The 17,870-nt window shown below is 51.7% G+C and overlaps 5 protein-coding genes across 5 annotated transcripts; 2 read left to right on the forward strand and 3 right to left on the reverse strand.

Moving 5' to 3' along the window:
- Positions 1-364: 364 nt before the first annotated feature.
- Positions 365-2,826, reverse strand: HO173_012335 (uncharacterized protein; the record flags this gene model as incomplete). The annotated part of the gene is made up of 3 exons (XM_037314207.1): positions 365-2,044; positions 2,096-2,482; positions 2,536-2,826. 3 exons carry the CDS (start codon positions 2,824-2,826, stop codon positions 365-367), a joined length of 2,358 nt encoding a protein of 785 aa, XP_037158883.1.
- Positions 2,827-3,493: 667 nt separating this feature from the next.
- On the forward strand, positions 3,494-4,649 carry HO173_012336 (uncharacterized protein; the record flags this gene model as incomplete). Its single annotated transcript, XM_037314208.1, has 5 exons — positions 3,494-3,771; positions 3,825-3,902; positions 3,958-4,052; positions 4,108-4,450; positions 4,505-4,649. 5 exons carry the CDS (start codon positions 3,494-3,496, stop codon positions 4,647-4,649), a joined length of 939 nt encoding a protein of 312 aa, XP_037158884.1.
- Positions 4,650-6,571: 1,922 nt separating this feature from the next.
- HO173_012337 (uncharacterized protein) lies at positions 6,572-9,149 on the forward strand (the record flags this gene model as incomplete). The annotated part of the gene is made up of 2 exons (XM_037314209.1): positions 6,572-6,577; positions 6,609-9,149. 2 exons carry the CDS (start codon positions 6,572-6,574, stop codon positions 9,147-9,149), a joined length of 2,547 nt encoding a protein of 848 aa, XP_037158885.1.
- Positions 9,150-10,621: 1,472 nt separating this feature from the next.
- On the reverse strand, positions 10,622-11,831 carry HO173_012338 (uncharacterized protein; the record flags this gene model as incomplete). Its single annotated transcript, XM_037314210.1, has 4 exons — positions 10,622-10,758; positions 10,817-10,957; positions 11,019-11,213; positions 11,315-11,831. 4 exons carry the CDS (start codon positions 11,829-11,831, stop codon positions 10,622-10,624), a joined length of 990 nt encoding a protein of 329 aa, XP_037158886.1.
- A 2,840-nt stretch (positions 11,832-14,671) lies between these two features.
- On the reverse strand, positions 14,672-17,398 carry HO173_012339 (uncharacterized protein; the record flags this gene model as incomplete). Its single annotated transcript, XM_037314211.1, has 6 exons — positions 14,672-14,845; positions 14,898-15,251; positions 15,311-15,490; positions 15,544-15,584; positions 15,635-17,186; positions 17,276-17,398. 6 exons carry the CDS (start codon positions 17,396-17,398, stop codon positions 14,672-14,674), a joined length of 2,424 nt encoding a protein of 807 aa, XP_037158887.1.
- Between the last annotated feature and the right edge of the window lie 472 nt (positions 17,399-17,870).

Raw genomic sequence — 17,870 nt, forward strand, 5'->3', positions numbered from 1 at the left:
AGGGCTGCCTTCCGATAGCAGGGTTAGGGCTACGATCTTAGCGCTGCCCAGGACTTTGTGTGCCCTGATTACCTCTCCACCTCGGCCTAGATTTTGAGGGGTACATTTTCGCGTAGAAGGAGCCTTATATAATTCACTAAACCACCGACGTCATCCTCCGTATAATCTTCTCCAACCCAGTGTTTACTTCCTTGCCTTGAGGTCATTGTCAGGGTTACAAATTTAGTTGCTGTTCAAAAAGGGCCAAAAAAAAACAGGCCGGATCGTATTATCTGACGTACAGACTCTAAGGAGCTACAAAAATGACCCGCTTCTGATGACCAAGTAAACCCCGACCCAACCAGCTCGACGCCCCGCGAACGGCCTACCCCATCCCATAAACCGGCGCCCAAGACCTAGGCCTCTCACTCACCACAACGCTCGACTGCCTCTGATGCGGCAGGATCGTCGGCAGCTCTGAATCCGCGTCGAAATCATCTACCATCATCTCGGCCAGCGACGGCTGGTCCGGTATCGACGGCAGCCCTGTTATCGAAGCCCGCTGATCATGATGGGGGTGATGATGCGCCGGTGGCAGCGATGGCGGGCGTGCGCTGTCGTGTCGGGTCGAGCGGGAATAGCGTGAGGATTGGTATGATGCTATCTTCTCACCGTCGTCGTTGGCGAGGCCGGCGGATGCTTGTGAGAAGCGAGACGAGGCTTCGTTGTCGCCGTTGTCGTCTGCTGCTACAGTGCCAGACATGCGCGAGGCGCGCGGTTCCGCGAGCGTGAAGCCGCTGAGCCAGCGCGAGTTGCGGCGGGACGATTTTCGAGGTATTTCCGGCTGCTGCTGTTGCTGCGGCGGTGTGGAGTCGTCGGTGCCGTACCAGTGGGGTAGGGCGGTCATTCCGCCCGACGTCTCCGCGAGTCCGTACTCCTCTTCTTGAGCTGCGGGGCGACTGCTTGCGCTGCCGCCTTCTTCGACTGTGTTGTCGAGCAGGGCGGCATCGTCGCTCTCGCTGTGCATCTGCTGCGGCGAAATGAATTGCCGATCCAGGCTTAGGTCCGTGATCATCAGACTCGCCAGCAGTGCCAATCCTGCCGCTCCGCACAAGACTGCCCAGACTGTCTTCAGTGAATCCGCATACACTTGAATGACCATGTTTCGGTCATCGTTATTGGGTATCGTCTTGATCTGCAGCGCCAGTGCCGCCCCATTATTCGCATACTGGTCCGCCATTGGCGCCAGTGAAGGTATCGCTAACAGTTTTGTGCGCATCTGGTCCTGGAACGTCACGCCGCCGATGACGACGCCGAGGGCTTGGCCCATGAGGCGGGAGAATGTGAACATGGCGACGGCGGAGGACATGTTTTCTTCGGTGGTGGCGGCCTGGAGCGTCACGCCAAGGGCGGTGTAGTTGAAGCCGAGACCGACGCCGACGACTAGGTTGAGAAAGATCCATTCGACAGTAGTGGTGTGGACGTCGAGGAGGTAGAGGAGGCCGAGGCCGAGTGTCGTGATGGACCAGCCGGACCAGACAGCCCAACGGTAGCGGCCGGTGCGCGAGATTAGGGAGCCGACTATGAAGGCGCCTGGGGCTACGGTGAAGGTTTCAGGGAAGAGAGCTACGCCTGAGAGGATGGGTGAGAGGCCTTGGACTGCTTCGTAATAGAGTGGTAGATAGTAGAGGGAGCCGGCGACGACCATGCCGTGTAATACGACGCTGATGTACGCCGCCGCTGCGTTGCGGTTCTTGAAGATGCTAGTCCTTATGATCGGATTCGTAGCCACGTATTCTTCGTACATGTAAAGTACGACCAGGCCGAGAGCGCTCGCGGAGAGAGGGACGTAGGTACGCCAAGAATTCCATGGGTACGATACGCCGCCCCAGGATAGCGGGATCAGGAAGCCGGTCGTGGAGGCGATGAAGATGACAGAGCCCATCCAGTCGATTTGGGCGAGCTTTTGGAACAAGGAATTGCGAGGTGCGCGGAGCTTGATGAAGAGTGGGATCATCACTAGAGCTATACCGGTGAAGGGTAGATTGATCCAAAAGATCCAACGCTGTGCTATTAGTCAGTAGAGCGAAAGCAGTTTTCAATAGGGGATGCGTACCCAAGTCACTTTTTCCGAAAACGCGCCTCCTGACAGCGGTCCTGAGACTGAGCCAATGGCATACATCCCACTGATGACGCCAAACCACTGCCCTCTCAACCTCAATGGAATCAGATCGCAGATGATAAGCTGGGTGAGTACAACGATGCCACCACCGCCAATTCCTTGAACCGCTCTGCCGGCTATCAGGAGCGTAAAGTTCTGCGCAAGTCCACAAAGGAGAAGACCGAGTAGGAATATGGTCACTGCTGCCGTCGCAACCCATCTTCGCCCAAAGACATTGGAGAAGGAGGCAATGGTTGGTTGAAAGACGGTAGAAGTGAGTAAGTAAGACGTTGCAGCCCAGAAAGCCTCGAGTGCGCTGCCGTTGAGTTTTGCAGAAATTACCTGTGAAGTTGTGAGCATTGCTACTTCTGATGTGATGCACAAGAAGCGCTTACTGGCAGTGCTACCGAGAGAGATGTAGCGTCCAATGCCACCATGACAGTGAGCAGGCCTAGAGTCGCAAAGGCCAAGTAGAGCCATTTACCTGGCTTGTACATTGCGCCTTTGCTTTGTGCTGGTGCTGATTGAGACTCTCGTTTCGTTACCGAAGCCATTCTGCTTGCTCGCTTCGATGCTGGAGTCACTTGATGTGGTTGTAGGCTGCTGCTGAGGTGGTATGCTTGAGAATCGCTCATGTCGCGCGAGCGCATGGAGTTTTGCGGGAGGAATAGTGGTCTGTTGTGCATTGTAGCTTCGTACATGAGACTGAATGTCTTGAGATCCGAAGACTGTTCCACGAGACCGGATGGAAATGCAATGGAGAATCGCAGAAGAAATTTGTTGAGTGGTGTGGAAGTGCATGTTATGTGAAGGCAATAGGATTGCGATCAGCGACAGCCCCGTGGTAGTCACGGAGTCTTTTGCTGTATCTCATGTTCGAAGTCTCATACGACGTATAGCTGCTTCGTGCCAGACGACAGTCGTATGGATGATCCATTAGAAGTCGGAGGAATAATCATGCCGACGTGAGATCCAGTCAACCCCAGTTTTCGCAAATGTCCGTGATCTCATAGGTCCATACCGCAAAATCCTCCGTTCCATAAAGTATCCGTTCGCGGACGGGCAATTTAAGCTTGAATATAATTAGGCGAAGAGGAAACTGTCTTTGATTGGATGTTGCATAGACAACGACATATGTTGCTGTGAGTCGGAGCCTCTTTGCTCCGCTGAGACTCCGCAGCTGTACAGTGTTGACGCAGCGAAAAGCGCGACATGTGTGCAATTTCGATCCGATGACCTAGATATTAGACTCAGTACTCCCATTTCTTCAGAACTTCTAGAATATCTCAGACATTGTCCTACTTCTTTCCCTCTTCCAGGTTTTCTCTTCACCCTTCAATTAAAACCGCAACCATGTCACCTCTTTCTCTCCTGCTGCCTCGTGCGCAAGATTGCACCAACATATCCGCCGACTGCCCAGTCTCGCAATCATTCTATGGCTACTCGCCGTCCCTCGGCCCAGACATCACATTGCTCGTTCTTTTCAGTATGGCACTGGTAGGACATGGGGTACAGGGATGGTACTATCGCGCTTGGGGAACGTTGACTGCGATGTTGTGGGGATGTATCTGCGAGGTGTTGGGATACATCGGTAGATTGATGATGCATCCGAATGCTTTCAATTTGAACGGGTCAGTCAAGGTCGCATGTCTTGGAAGTTTGTAGTGAGCTTACCCGATCATAGGTTCCTGATCCAGATCTGCTGCCTCACGATTGCTCCGGCTTTCTTCTCTGCGGCGATCTACCTTTGCTTGTCACGGCTGTAAGTTGCCCCAGATCGACCAGTCGTTAGAGAGCGCTCATAGATTCACCTATAGCGTTCTGCTCTTCGGTACGGAAGTATCTCGGCTGCCGCCCAAGTACTACGCCTACATTTTCATCAGCTGCGACATTGTTTCTCTTGCGCTCCAGGGTCGGTTCTTGCTCTGTCCCTTGCAGCAAAAGACCATCGCTGACTTCAGTTCAAGGTGCTGGTGGTGGACTTGCATCCGTTGCCGCACAAAATGATACCAGTCTCACCGTCGGAGATAACTTCCAGCTTGCAGGATTGGCGTTTCAAGTGGCTAGCTTGACCCTCTTTGCTGTTCTTTCCGCGGAATACGCATTCCGTGTCTATCGAAGCCCACAAGCTTCTGCGAGAGCCCCTGGTATCTTCCGACACAACAAGGGCTTGATTTACTTCCTTGTTGCATTGGCAACTTCCTGGCTGTTCATCGAGATTCGATGCATTTACCGCGTCATTGAGCTGGCCGGCGGTTGGGGCAGCTCGCTGATGAAGAAGCAGACAGATTTTGTGGTTCTGGAGGGAGCGTGAGTTCAGCATCTCTCAGCACGATCGGTCTTCGCTGACGAGCCGTACCATAGAATGATCATCATCGCCGTGGGTGTATTGAATGCTTTCTACCCAGGGAAATATCTGAACAGGGCTGTGGATCCCGAAAGGTTGGATGAGAAGAAGGCATCGGATACTGAGTTGGCGACGCCAACGATGTCGGCGACTGTGTTCTGAAAGATTAGACGTGGAGGACTTTGGTGAAGGCGAGTCTAGCTAATTGGTTGCGAAGGCTTGGATCGTTGTAGAAGCAATGGTAATGGCAATACTTGAAGTACACAGAGATAGACTGTTTGGGTTTCCGTAGTTTGCGTGTACAGCCTCATGATATGGGATGATTAGCATGCGATGAGAATGACAAGAGCTGGCCCGATGTTGGCCCCTGCACTGCATCTGATGATGCCTCAGGTTGTACGAGTACGAGTACGGCGAAGCAATGGGGCGCGGGCCGGAGTACACGAGCGGGTGGGGGTGATCAAGCTGCTGCTGCTGAATTATGCTAGAGCCCGTACACGAGGTCATAATGTGAATCATGAGCAATCCCCCACCTACTTCACCTTCAATGGGTGTTCGGTGTGACGACGTGACCCTTCAAAAAGTTATGAATACTCAGAATGCCATCTCCCTTCCCACCCTCCTTCACACTTCCTTCATCTGCGGCGTCGTAATGATTCAAACACTCAGACGATTCGCGAGGCAGTATGTCCTGTGCAATGGCCGTGTTTTGAAATGCTTTGACCCCACCACTATCCATGCCAAAGCTTCGGATGCCAATCGTTTCGCGAGCTCGTTACGGCATACCCCTCGTGTAGACATTCATATACTGAGACTACAAGAAGACCCGATTGGCGCGCTTGAACGAATCATTATCCACATTCGTACCCGCACGTTGTACACTGTAGAGTAGGTGGGCAACAAGAGTCCTGCACAGCGCTAACACCAGCCCTAACCCTAAGTTCGGAGGCTAAGGTAGTACTACTGCCTCAGTACTACCTACTGCCTCAACACGGTGTGGCATCTGCAAGCACGCCCGTCAGGTAAGTACCTTAGGCAACCCTTCAGGCGGACCATTCTTCGACAGCTGGAGCTGTTTCATGGCATGTGCAGGAACATTTGTGTGCCGTGTGTGCCGACCTCGGTAAGAATCTTACGCCAAAAGACGCGTCTCGGATGCATATGATCATCCATCAGCAGCAATAAATCCAACAAAAGAAACGTCGGCAACGCATTTCCGATAAGGTCAGATCGTCAATCCTACTTAAACTCGCTACCTACAAATCCCACCTACTTACCCACATCCCATTCATCCTATTTCCCCTCGCTGCACACCCTCACCCTCTCGCCAGAACTTCTCCCCCAAATCCTACATCCAATAATCCTTTCAAACAATGCTCTCCGCCCTACCTCCCTTGCGCATGATGATGAAGAGGCATCTGTGGTTGGACTTGGCCTTTCATCACCCTCTCGTTGAATGGGGTACGAGTCAGGCTACAAATCTGTCTGGACCAACGCAGTGTGCAGGGTCGAAGACTGCTTTCCGCGATAGACCCTGCGCAGCTGTCGAGATTGAAGCACCCGTCCAACTGGCGGGTTTGAGTAGTCAGTCTTTACCCCTGACTGGAGTGGTGTCGAACCCCAATGAATATCTCGTCTCAGGCAGCGGACATGACCGCAGGCGCATGAGGGGCGTGTGGGGCGCCCTGGGGCTGCTCTCTTGTCCGGCCACACCATATTTCCAGTGTATCGGCTAAGTCCCCCCCCAGCGTATTCGCCAAGCAATCCAGATCTTACTCATCCGTGTTTGAAGACCGGGTTACAGTAGACTCGCCAGTGGGCTGCCACAAGCTTCGTGCTGACCCGAGAATCCTTGCCTGACCTCATCCTACAGCAGGCTATGCTTGAAACGGAAATCTCCGGCGGCAGATTGAGATCCTAGCGTTGCATCGAAAGCGTTCACCTTTGCTGTGACGCCGCTGGGTGAACGTTACTTCAGATCTGATCTACTCTCCAGCTTTATACTTGGAAAATCCCTTTGACATCATGGTGTTTCATACATGTGGAATCACTTTCTCCGAATCACATTTAATAGTCCATCGAGAATGAACGTCACTTTTCGAATATTAACACCTCACGCAGCTAGTGTCTCTTGCATCTTCATACACAACCATCATGTCCTTCATACAAAACGAGACAGAGTCTACGCAACAACCCTCAATGCGAAGGAGTTGCGGCTTCTGCCGGTCGAGAAAGATTCGGTGCTCTGGCCAGAATATCTGTAGCGCATGCCGAGAGAGGAATATCGACTGTGTTTATGGCCGGGAAGGCTCCAAAGGTCGACCCAGAGGCTTGACCTCGAAGACTGCAAAACGAGGAACAAGCCAAAGGGTCGACAGCGCAAACTCGGTCCCTACTATGAAGAATCCTCCAACACCCTCTCCTATCCTTGATCCTAGCCTCAACAATTTCAGCACACAAGTCACTCGTCAGACGTACCAGGCTTTCAGACCGAGAGAACGCTCGTGTACTCAAAAGATGGATACGGCATCGAAACATACCGTTGCTGCCGACCTTCAGCAGATCTTCAATCGTCTCTTTGATGCTCAAGGGTTCGAGAGGGTCGAGACCTGCCCCAACGCCATTTCCGCTCTTAGCCGCAAGAACTCCGAGACCCAGACCTCCATCCATAGCCGCGATACATTGCCTCGTCCAGCAATCACATACGAAGAGCCCTTGCGTGTCCTGATAAAAGACTTTGTGGAGATGGTGGCTCTCCAATTTGGCGACTTGGCCTGCGACCAGGCTGTTGATGATGATGATGACGGTTCCCGGCTCTTCAAGAGATGCCTAGCCTTGGATGATACCCAGAACATGTTCGATCAACCAACCGAAGCCCAAAACCCACTTCTTGACTATAATGACCACCAGACCCTGCAAATGGTTGACGTCTGGTTCTCACATCACCCTCTTGCCGTCATCGTCTCCAAGACACTGTTACTGCGAAGCTGCCGGGACGGAGCCCGCGATAATATACTCCTCGCTGTCATTCTGGCTGACGTCAAATTCGCTGAGAATGACTCGGAAGCACGTGACAAAGGAATTGAGATTTTCAGATGGGCCAACTCAAAGTTCTTCGATATATCCGGTACCAACGTCGACCTCGTTACCGTGCAAGCGTTGACATTGCTTGGCTGGTATGAACTCTGCGCTGCCAGAGCCAGGCGAGCCATATGTTATTTCCTCCATGCCAGCAATCTTGTCACCAGCCTCCAGGCACCCACAATTCGACTGAACCAGATCAATGGATTGGACATTGGCGAGGTCGAAGCTGAGTTAGCCCGGGGTATTCGGTGGATCACTTTCTCCGTCATACTTTGGGCTTTCATGCAAATGGATGCTCCGATAATGGAGCTACTGCCGTCCAGTTCATCGACTTCTTTCCCGCCGATAGACGAGACATTTTCAAAGGTCTTCGCGCTTGACTCGGCATCAGATAATATATCAACGCTGCCATGCCAGGCTAAAACCATCCGCGATCTGTGGCCAATCAGTCACGTGGCGTCAACGACCGCTCACATCTATGCTCTTTACCCTCGAAAACAGATCCTGGCGGAACCCTCGAAACGGGCATCGTGGCATACAAGAACACTGCGCCAGCTGCAGCGCTTGTCTAGCCCACTTCAGAATACTCCCGAAGACGTCTCGACTCTGTGCTCGAAGGTTCGCCATGTGCTAGTTGGCGCACTAGAGCTGTTTGAACCTCATGCAGGATGCGAAATCTCTCAAAGCATTGTTCTATCCACGTATCACACTATGATCGTTCACTTTCTTTTTCCCCGTTCTCCCGACCTCCGGGGGAGCATTCCCGTGACCGACAGCCTGATAGAGGATATGTCTCGGTCGGCGAGAGCACTTCTGGAAGTCAGCGCTGCATTAGAAAGACCGCAGGACAGTGGCCGGATGACTATGGACCTATGTCCCTGTACAATTGCGGAAGTTCTCGTGCTGGGCTTGGACGCTTGTGGCAGAGCACTTGCGTATTTCCAAAGTCGCTCTCGACTCAATGTGGAACCTGAAGCCTCGCTCGTTTCGGCCAAAAACGAAGAACTGTCGAGCTTGGCCTCGGCATTGCTTGTCTTGTCCAAGCATGGGAATCTGCGCCAGGCCAAAAGAACCAAGGCCGTGAAGAAGCAGCTGAAGCAGGTGGTACAGACATTCCAGGAATTGAACCCGAATACTACCCAGATGTTCGACTTCTCCACCAATGACTCTTTTTTGTCTGGAGAGTATCCAGTCCTGAACAGGCCACCTGACTTCAATCTTGGCATCACGCATTCTTTGACCAATTCTACTTCCTCTGCAGTGTCACGCGAGTCCTCAACCAAGGACATGATGTTTCCACCTTTTGGACCATTTAGCGGAAAGAACATGGACAACGTGTCGGCCGGTGATCTCACCCCATTTCCAGATCAGAACGCTGTGGGAACTGACTGGCCCGAAATCGATTTAATGGGCTTTGGCGGCACTGGTCCCACTATCGCTGGAGACTTCGGTGGCTATGACTTTCCAGAAATAGGCAACGGGAATTTCGATACAGAAGCGGGACCTGACGCGTTGTCAGACGATCACGGAAAATATGTTCGTGGAAGAAATTTTGACGACTCTGGTTTTCGTTCATGACAAACGGCATCGAATGTCGGCATTTGGGTAGGATTTTGTGGTATTGGCGGGCTTGGCGGGCGTTGTGCTTCACTTCATTTCTTGATATTTCCCAAAAGCTTCTCGATTTAGCATCCGCGATCTGAGCAGGGTAGGCGTAGGCGTCTATAGGCCAACACACACCGACAAATATTCTACGATCTGATCCCGACTTCCCATCCACCTCCCCCTCTCCAACCACAACCCCTCTCTCCCACCCCCTCCTCTTCCGTCCTCCTCCTCAGGCGCAACAGGTCATCCTTTATCACTCGGTGTCCGCAACCCCCGTACCAAACCGCACGCCGTAGAGTACGTACACGCGTTGGCTCGGGTGCCCACATTCCAAAAGAACATCCGAAAGGAAGCCGAACCCTTGAAAGTCGAGCCAATCCCACCTCCCAAAGAGCATCCGCAAGGAAGCCGCAACCCTTGAAAGTCGAGCCAATCTCACCTCCCAAAAGAGCATCCGCAAGGAAGCCGGAACCCTTGAAAGTCGAGCCAGGACTCGAAGGAGGCCCTAGTGTGAATACGTCCAGCATCCCTGCTCGAGCCCCCGGCTGTGACTACTGGGTTCCTTCCACCCATGCCACCGGGCCGCAATCAAGCGCTTAGCTCGCGGCGCGGGGCCCAAATGCGCGACTATAGCGCGGCGGGGGGTGGAATGGAAGAATGGGGGCTGTATACGGAAGGGAAATGGAAGGGGAGGGAAGGGGGAAGGGGTGGATGATGCGGCGTGGAGTGAGGGTTTGTTTGTTTGTTCGCGTGGAGAAGGAGGAGACGGCGGGGATTAGGAAGTGGTGGGGGGGATTTGAATGAGTGATCGATCACTTGCTTACCCACTACGTCCGTCGACACCCACAGTCCAGCCCAGCGCTAGCAGTACGTAGCCCTACCCCACCTACCTACACCCGGACGGTTTCCCGGGAGCGTACGGATTGACCGATATCGGGCTGTGGTAGGGGCTGTAGGCTAAAGCTGGGTGCGTGCCGGAACACTTCCGAGCGCATTCAATGTCCCGGTGAACCCCTTCGGGCGGGCGGTATGCGAGATCTTGGCTTGGCGTGTGCGGGGACTGTTGGTGCCGGCCTCTGTACGTTCGTTGATTGGTCTGTGAATATGGAGGGTGTGGCTGACGGAGTGGGGTGGGTATATCAGTGGTTCCGACGCGGGGCCGACGGGGACTGGCTACAGCGCTACGATCGAGTATGCGTAGAACGTGACCCTGGGTGCTCATTCTTCCGATAGTTCTGTAGACATTCAATTCATTGCTCGGCCAGCCGATTCGACATCCCTGTATACATTCCATTCATTCCTGTATCCTCCTCGGCCAAATGCGCCTCAAGACTCCAGATAATCCTCCCGTCATCCCTCCACCCCATGGTTCTCGTCGACTAACGCGCATGGTAGAAAGAAGCACAACCTTCGATCTCCATCCTACAATGTTAGCCGGCCGGCTATCCCGTTTTTTGTAGCCTAGCATGTTCCCTTGGCCCTTGCCCAAAATACTGTACACGATGTAGGGTTTTCGGCGCTTTTTTCATAGACAATTCATCGAAAGCGATCATTGTCAAGAAAAGCTGGCCGTGGTCCCCTACAGATCCGAAAGCATTAGCCACATATTCCACCACTCGTGACCGTGAGGAACTCGCCGAGGCCCCCGAGACTCCCGCCCTGCCCGTGCCTGACGCAGACGGACCAAATCGCCGTGGTCGCTTCCCAAAATTCATACCACGCGGCCGTGTCCGACGTGGTGGAGTTGTCGACTATCCTCAGCAGACAGAAAGTGTCATCTATTTGAGGATATATCAGAAAAAAAGACCAAAACACATGGTGGTCCGTTGATCATCTCACATGACTCAACGGCTTGAGGTAGCAAGACTTGCGTCGTCCGATCAGTAGGGGGACCGAAGGCTTCCTTCTCGGTAGTGACTGGCATGCCTTCTAAAACATCTTGGCATGAGCTCATGGCCCGGAACTTTCCGCTGCACTGGATCGCTGATGGTGGTTGGTATGCGCTCATGATTACTGCAAGGTTATTGTCGCCACCTGAGTGAGGCAGAAAGTCAGCATTGGTAGGCTTCATAAGTCGTAGCGGCCAAGGCCAACGATACCATCGTGATCTTTCAGCAACAGAGTCTTCTACCTACCTATGTTCGTAGCAATCCCACCCTGCAACTTACCACCGGAAAAGCATTCATGTCGAACCGCAGCGGCAGCATTGCGGACTTGGTTGGTGGTTGCCTTTGCAGAGGTAGCACCACCGATGAGGACCGGCTGGACATAGCATAACGCTTTATCGCCCATGGCTCTGTAGGGCAAAGGAAAAATCTGTTCCTGGCTGCCCGTGTGACGGTCGGCCCATGGAACTTGGTCAGCGTTGGGAGGGACATATGCCTTCGCTTGTTCGCAATCAAAAATGTCCAGATCGAAGCCATAAGAAGCGCCATCGCATTGGATACGTAAGGGCTGACCGCTTGTCACGTTGAGTGATGTAGTAGAGTCATTCGAGGCAGAAGTCGTGTCCACATTCGATGCGAGGAGATCCGATGATAGAGGAAGACGTAAGATAGCTGGTATTTTATAAGCTAGAGAAATGTTTAGAGGTTTTGCTAGAATCAGAGTCCCAACGTAAAAAGCGTATCCCAGGGCGTACTTCAGTGACATTTCAGCGACCTCATCTAGAATTGCACGTTTTCGAGTAACAGTAGAATTTCCCGAGTCTAGACTCTTCTTTAAATGGAAGACTCGTGGAGATTGAGGGACGGGACTGAGAGCGCGTCCGCGCTACAGAAGGTCTACCTAGATCTGCAACCACTTCGCGCAAGTATGCCGGCCTCAAGCGACTAGAAAGTGTTAGCAGACCGTAACTTTGTTTCAATGTTCAAGGAAAAGGAAAAGGAAAGGGCCGTGATCTATGTGTACTACTGGAAGCGCAAATGTAAATTAGGACTGTCAGATTTAGAGCCCGTTCCTTGTCTACTTTAGCATATTAGAACGGTCGCCTGGCTTTGCGTGGATGTACCCCACAGGGGCATCTGTTTCGCGCATGCCGGTTCCGCCCACAGAGTCCGTGCGCAATTGAATCATTTGGAATTATGGAGAGCAGTGATCGAAAGTTGTGAGCACGATTGGCTCTTATCAGCCAAAGCAGTTGGAATCCTGGTATAATGAGTTGCAAGGAGGTCATTAGTCTCGACAAGCGTCATGCAGGCGAACATGCCCGGTCCCTATAAGCTTAATGTGCCAACGTTTGACAGTCTTTGTGACAATTCCAGTGCGACGAATTCTAGGTGCATACGTGCGCCAAACGGCGAATGGCCTAGAGACCTTGTCGAGGATTTTCCGCCATTCTTATCCCATTTGTACGAATAATGACTCACAGGTTCATGCATAAGCTTAGCAGCAATGAGCTGGGGTATTTCCCCTTGCCATGCGTAGCATCTTTTTCATTCAGGACACGATCTGGTAGTATAGCTGTGGGCGCCCGTGCTAATCATGTAAGAGACTACGCATTGCACTTCCCGTGTTTGATCTCACGCCGCCAGGTGCGGCCGGAAAGATGATTCCAACACTCGTGCCGTCTCTAGATTTTAGTCACCTCCAACCTATCAGTAGACTGATAAGACAATGTCGGTGGTGCTCTCTTGCTCCGTAGGCACAAGCCACGAAGGCATCCTCGAACATTTTAGGCTGCATTTTGTTTGAGCAAGGACTCCTGCGATGGATTGTGGCTGAAGCCACGACAGACTTGTCTCCTGATATATGCATTCCCAGTCGAGTGGGTTTGATGGCGTAGGCCTCTATGCCCCTGCCGTATGGCCAGAATCTCAAGGCAGAAGTGTTTTTCTGCCTTCTCACCGCGAAGGCTTGATGCGAACGAAGCAGCAAAGAAAAGAAGACGGTAGCGCTGTTGTTTGGGTCGCTGATACAAGTAAGCCGTCAAATCCAGTAAGCCGTTTCATCCTGACCACTTGGCGTCCCTCTGGCACATCTGAGGTTTCACTCTGAATCAAGCGACTGAAAGATGTCGCGTCAACCCTTAGCTTGATTGTAAGATCTCCAGATGCCAGATCAGCGGTGTGGTGACGAAACCCCGTCTTCTTCATAAGAGAAGACGCTTGCTGGCCTCGGAATGGACAGCATGTGAGGATGGCGTTGAAGGGAGGAATGTGGAGAGTAGGGCACCTTAAAAAAAGGCAGAATACCGCGCCAAGGCTCGAGGATATTCATAAAGTGCATCATGCTGAGCTATTGAGCTGTAGGCTAACTGATAGCCGCCATCTGAACAAGGGCAAACATTCCCATGCAAACGGGATCTAGGTGGTTGAACGGTGTATTCTCGAGGAGTAGGTGGGGTCAAGCTTGATAAAAACAATGTTTTTTCCCCGTAGAACAATGGAACAAGAAGTCTGTAGATATTTCGACAGTTGGCATGAGAGAGTGACGACCATGCAGGCAGTATAGGTAGGAACAGTCTGACGAACGGAGAATTTAGATTTTAAAATGACTTCACAAGGCTGAGCTAAATATGATACGCGCTAGCGCATATCCCGAGTTAAACGCGACATGATTGAATTCGCACGCGTAAATATTCTGCTGTGAGACTTATCCGCTCTAGCGATGCTCTCCAATCTCATGTCGATATTGTGGGACTCACAGAGCCATTCACCGGGGGGCTATCTCCCGTCTCATGGCAGATTTGACACAAGGAATGCGATTCAGCATGGAATTTGGGGATTGGATTCCGTATACTTTGACCACCCTACAAGTGGTGATCTCCTATTCCCACCGCAATGCTTCTGATTCGCGAGCCTACCGTTGTTATCTGTGTTCTCTTCTGACACCCACGACACGACTCTACGGAAGCCTCGTCCGTCATTCGTTCTTCCACACGTCAAGGTGAGTACAAGAAGAGCCTTGCATGATGGGAGCGACTTTTGTAGCTAGATTATATTTCGGCCCTCTTGGATTACCAAGGGTCCGAAGTAAGGAGCCATATTTTCAGGGGGGCCTTTTTTTTCCCCCCCTCTCGCTCATCCTTCCCATTGAGCCGCAAGACCTATCTCCTCCAAACCCGCGCAGAGAGAAAGCTGAAATTGAAAAAGCGATAAAGTAAGGGGTTGATATTCATTAGCATCTCATTTTGAGAGGTAATTATTTCTTAAATTAGATCGAAAGAACGGTAAGAAGCCTATACTTATCATAAGCTTTACTATTTCTTCCCATCATTTACCCTTCGAATGCGTTGTTATACGGGCAAGCAATCTCAAAAGTCTCTTTACTCAGTACTTTGATATATTCAAAGTCCATATCTTTGAACTGTTTGTTACCTCTCTACAGTCACATTGTAAGGGGAAACTACCATGAATAGCAACCAAAATTTGCTTCATGATGACAAAAGCTAGTAAATCAGAGCGTCAATTCTACCAAAGTTGCTGCAAAGTGTCTCAAGTACGTGGTTAAGACCCATGCTATGCGCCCGCCCTTCCAGCAGAATCCTCCGTCTAATCCTCTTCCTCTGGGAAATTCGCCTTGAAAAGTGCCAAATCACCATCATAGACCTTCTCCGGCGCGATGGTGAATTCTCCTTTCCAGTGCTCCTCGACCGGGATATTCTCCGGCTTGATGTACCGGCCCGTCAATCCAAAGCGAAGTTTTCCCTTTGGCATAACACCGTGCTAAGGCGTGTTAATAGATGTGAAAGAGATAGTGGTGGGCAGGAGCGCATACCTCGTTGTTTTTTTGGATGTCTTCACCATGCATCACCACCATGTCTCCGTGCCTGAGCTCCAAGGACAACACAGTAGGCCCGTTATTCTTGTTCTTATCCAAGGCCTTAAAGAGCGCCGTCTTGGCCTGTTCGTATTCGTCCATGTGACCAGCCTGGTAGAGCTCGTTGAGGGCGATGCGCTCCTTCCAAGCCTGAGAGCCAGGGCGCACGGGCAGCTCGGGATCGTAGTTATCGGCGTTACGTTCCTTGAACTTCCAGTACTTGGACTTCATCCTGAAGCCCATGGTGGCTGCACCTCCCAGCGACCAAGATGCGATATCCGGGCCAAGATCCTTCTCACCGTCATCGTGCCACTGGATCTCATCAGCGTTTGTAGAAGATTTGAGTAGTACTGCAAGTATAAAGGACTTACCCCAATTGACTGCTTCTCCATGTATCCCAGACACAGCAGTTCATTGAACGGCCGGTATGAGCCATCCTTGATCGCGTCTTTGCCAGCCCAAGTCAGGTGGTTTACGGCATCCATGATCGCTGGTGGAGCCTCCGAGAAGCCTCTGGAGTCGACTGCGACGACGTAGTTGTATGGCAAGCCCTACACCGGTTTAGCAGGAATGACGGATGTGCGGATGTTAGAGGAAAACATACAAAGTTAATGCCAAAGTGCTTTGTTATCATCTCGCCTTCCACTTTTTTCGAGTTAGTACCGTGTGCGTGAACCATTTTGCGAACCACCTACCTGGGCTGTTCTCCAGTGGAAACCTCTGCATGCCTAATTTGGTTCCTTGTAAGGCCTCGAGGGCTTCATCCGCCCCGCCAGGTTGTCGGTTGATGACCTCATTTGCGAAGTAGTGAGTGATGCAGTTGCCGGGAGAAATCTCGTACGTCGCTTTTCGCCAATAGCCATGGAATTCTGATTCTGTGCGAACGACCGGTGCTTCCCACTTGTCGAATGGGATCGAATGTCCCTCAGCTGCGAAGGCATGATCTGGTGCAAGCTGACTTCGTGGAATGATCGGATAATGGATGGGTACCTCGAAGGTGCAACCTTCGGTTTCGCACTTCCATTCGTCCCACTTTGTTCGGGAATTGCATCTGCCGCAATCACGACAGACCATCCCTTTCCAAGCCTGCAAAGATGTCTCCATCAGTGAAGCATTCAGTAGGCCATTCGGAGGAGCCGGCTTCAGCTGCAAAGGCGCTTTGATATGGGCAGGCCATTTGTTGCGCTCGTCTATGAACGCTGGGTTCCAGGTCGGAGCTTCCTGGTCCGCCTGTCCGTTGATGATTGAGAAGTTCGCGCAAGTCTCATTGAGACACATCCATCCTGCTGTGGAGACTTCTTTGCTTGAAGTGTTACAAGTGGTGCAAGTCTTGAGTGACGCTTTTGTACTATAATCAGGGGTTGGCGTAGGCAAGGACGATCCGTGGATGCCGCACCAGCTTGGCGTCTTGAGGTCAAGCATCTCAAAACGCACTCGGCACACCACCTTTCCCTTGACTTTCTCCGACCATATGTCTGTGACCTGGTAAACACCCAGCACGTTGTAACGATGCGGCACTTTCGTGGGACAATGTGGATTTTTGGCGCCGACGATGAGTATCACAGGAACGCGGTCTCGTTGGTTATTCACAAATGGTGTGACCTTGTTGGACGAGCTGCTCTGGTCTTCAGTCTGTACCATCTTGCCAGACTTGGTGCTAGTCATTCCACCGCCGAGTCTGGTGATTACAACCTTCTCGTCCATATAGCCATAGTCGTCATTATCGTTATCTAAGAGAAAGCCGTACGCATAACCAGCCGACCCATTTGAGCTTCCCCAAGTGTAGGCACCTGACTGGTATGCCTGATAGTAGGTTAGCGACTCGCATAATGCTTGTCGCATCTCTGCCCACACTTCTGGCTGGCCTCGAGGCTTAGGACGAGTTTCGTTATCTGAATCCAGCGCGACTTTGGCTCTTGGTGCTGCCCTTTGCTTGGGAGCCGAAGACTCCAGACGTTGCTTCTTTAGGGTCGTACCATGACATAACGATGGTGCGAACAGATCAGACTCGTCGTGGCTATCAGGAAGCGCAGCGCTCCTCTTCTTCGAATTTTGAGAGGAAGATTCCGGCGGAGCTCCAAAACTGTTCTCGACCTTTACTTCCGGAGAGCTCTGAGGTCGAGGCGAAGGCAAAAGAGGGGTTTGAGAAGGTAGAGGTAGCTTCACCCATAAACTTGGCCTCCCACTTGCTCGTTTGCCTCCTTTGCGCACAGCAGGCGCAATCTTCCTTGGTTTGGGAGCCTCGATCTGAGGAGAGTCAGTGCCACGAAGTCCAACGAGTGTGCTGCTGTATGCTAGGTTTTTTAAGAGCACGCCCAGATCAGAAATCGACTTACAAGCTCTTCTAATTCCTCATTTGGCTCAGAGTGCCCAAAATGTTGGGCTTGCTTCCTCTCGCGAATTGACCTGCGCGATGGCTCCGAGCCTGCGTTCTCATCAATGCTCCCGGTCGAAGACATGCTTTCAAACGAACAAATGAATGATAAATGTGTAAAAAGCTCGATGAATATGACTTTGTCGAGTATCGCAATAGCAGAAGATTGTAAGAGCAAAGGGAGTCAAATGTTTGATGAAGGTCAGTGGTGACTACTGTCCTTGACTTTGCAGTTCAATGCTGAGAAAAGGAAGGGGAGATCGAATACTGTGCTTGGCTTCGAGGTCTGGTACTGTAGAAGAAAGACTTGATGACTGCTATGCGTGACTTTAATGTCCGATTCAAGAAGAAGCAAAGAGAATTATGGTCAAGAATGGTGAAGCAATGAAAACAGAAAAGACCCAACTTGGCTGATGTGCTTGAAGGTTTGCTGCTGTCCTTGGCTGCAAGTCCGATGTTGTAGAAAGAAAGATGGCTTGGAGTCGAGGGTTTCCCAGGTATATATAGTCCTCGATGCTCATGGAGCTTCATTTCGAAAGAGTAGTGATGCGTTACGC

The sequence above is a fragment of the Letharia columbiana genome, assembly GCF_014066305.1.
Source record: "Letharia columbiana isolate WasteWater2 chromosome Unknown Sc0000078_s0, whole genome shotgun sequence".
NCBI lineage: Eukaryota > Fungi > Ascomycota > Lecanoromycetes > Lecanorales > Parmeliaceae > Letharia > Letharia columbiana.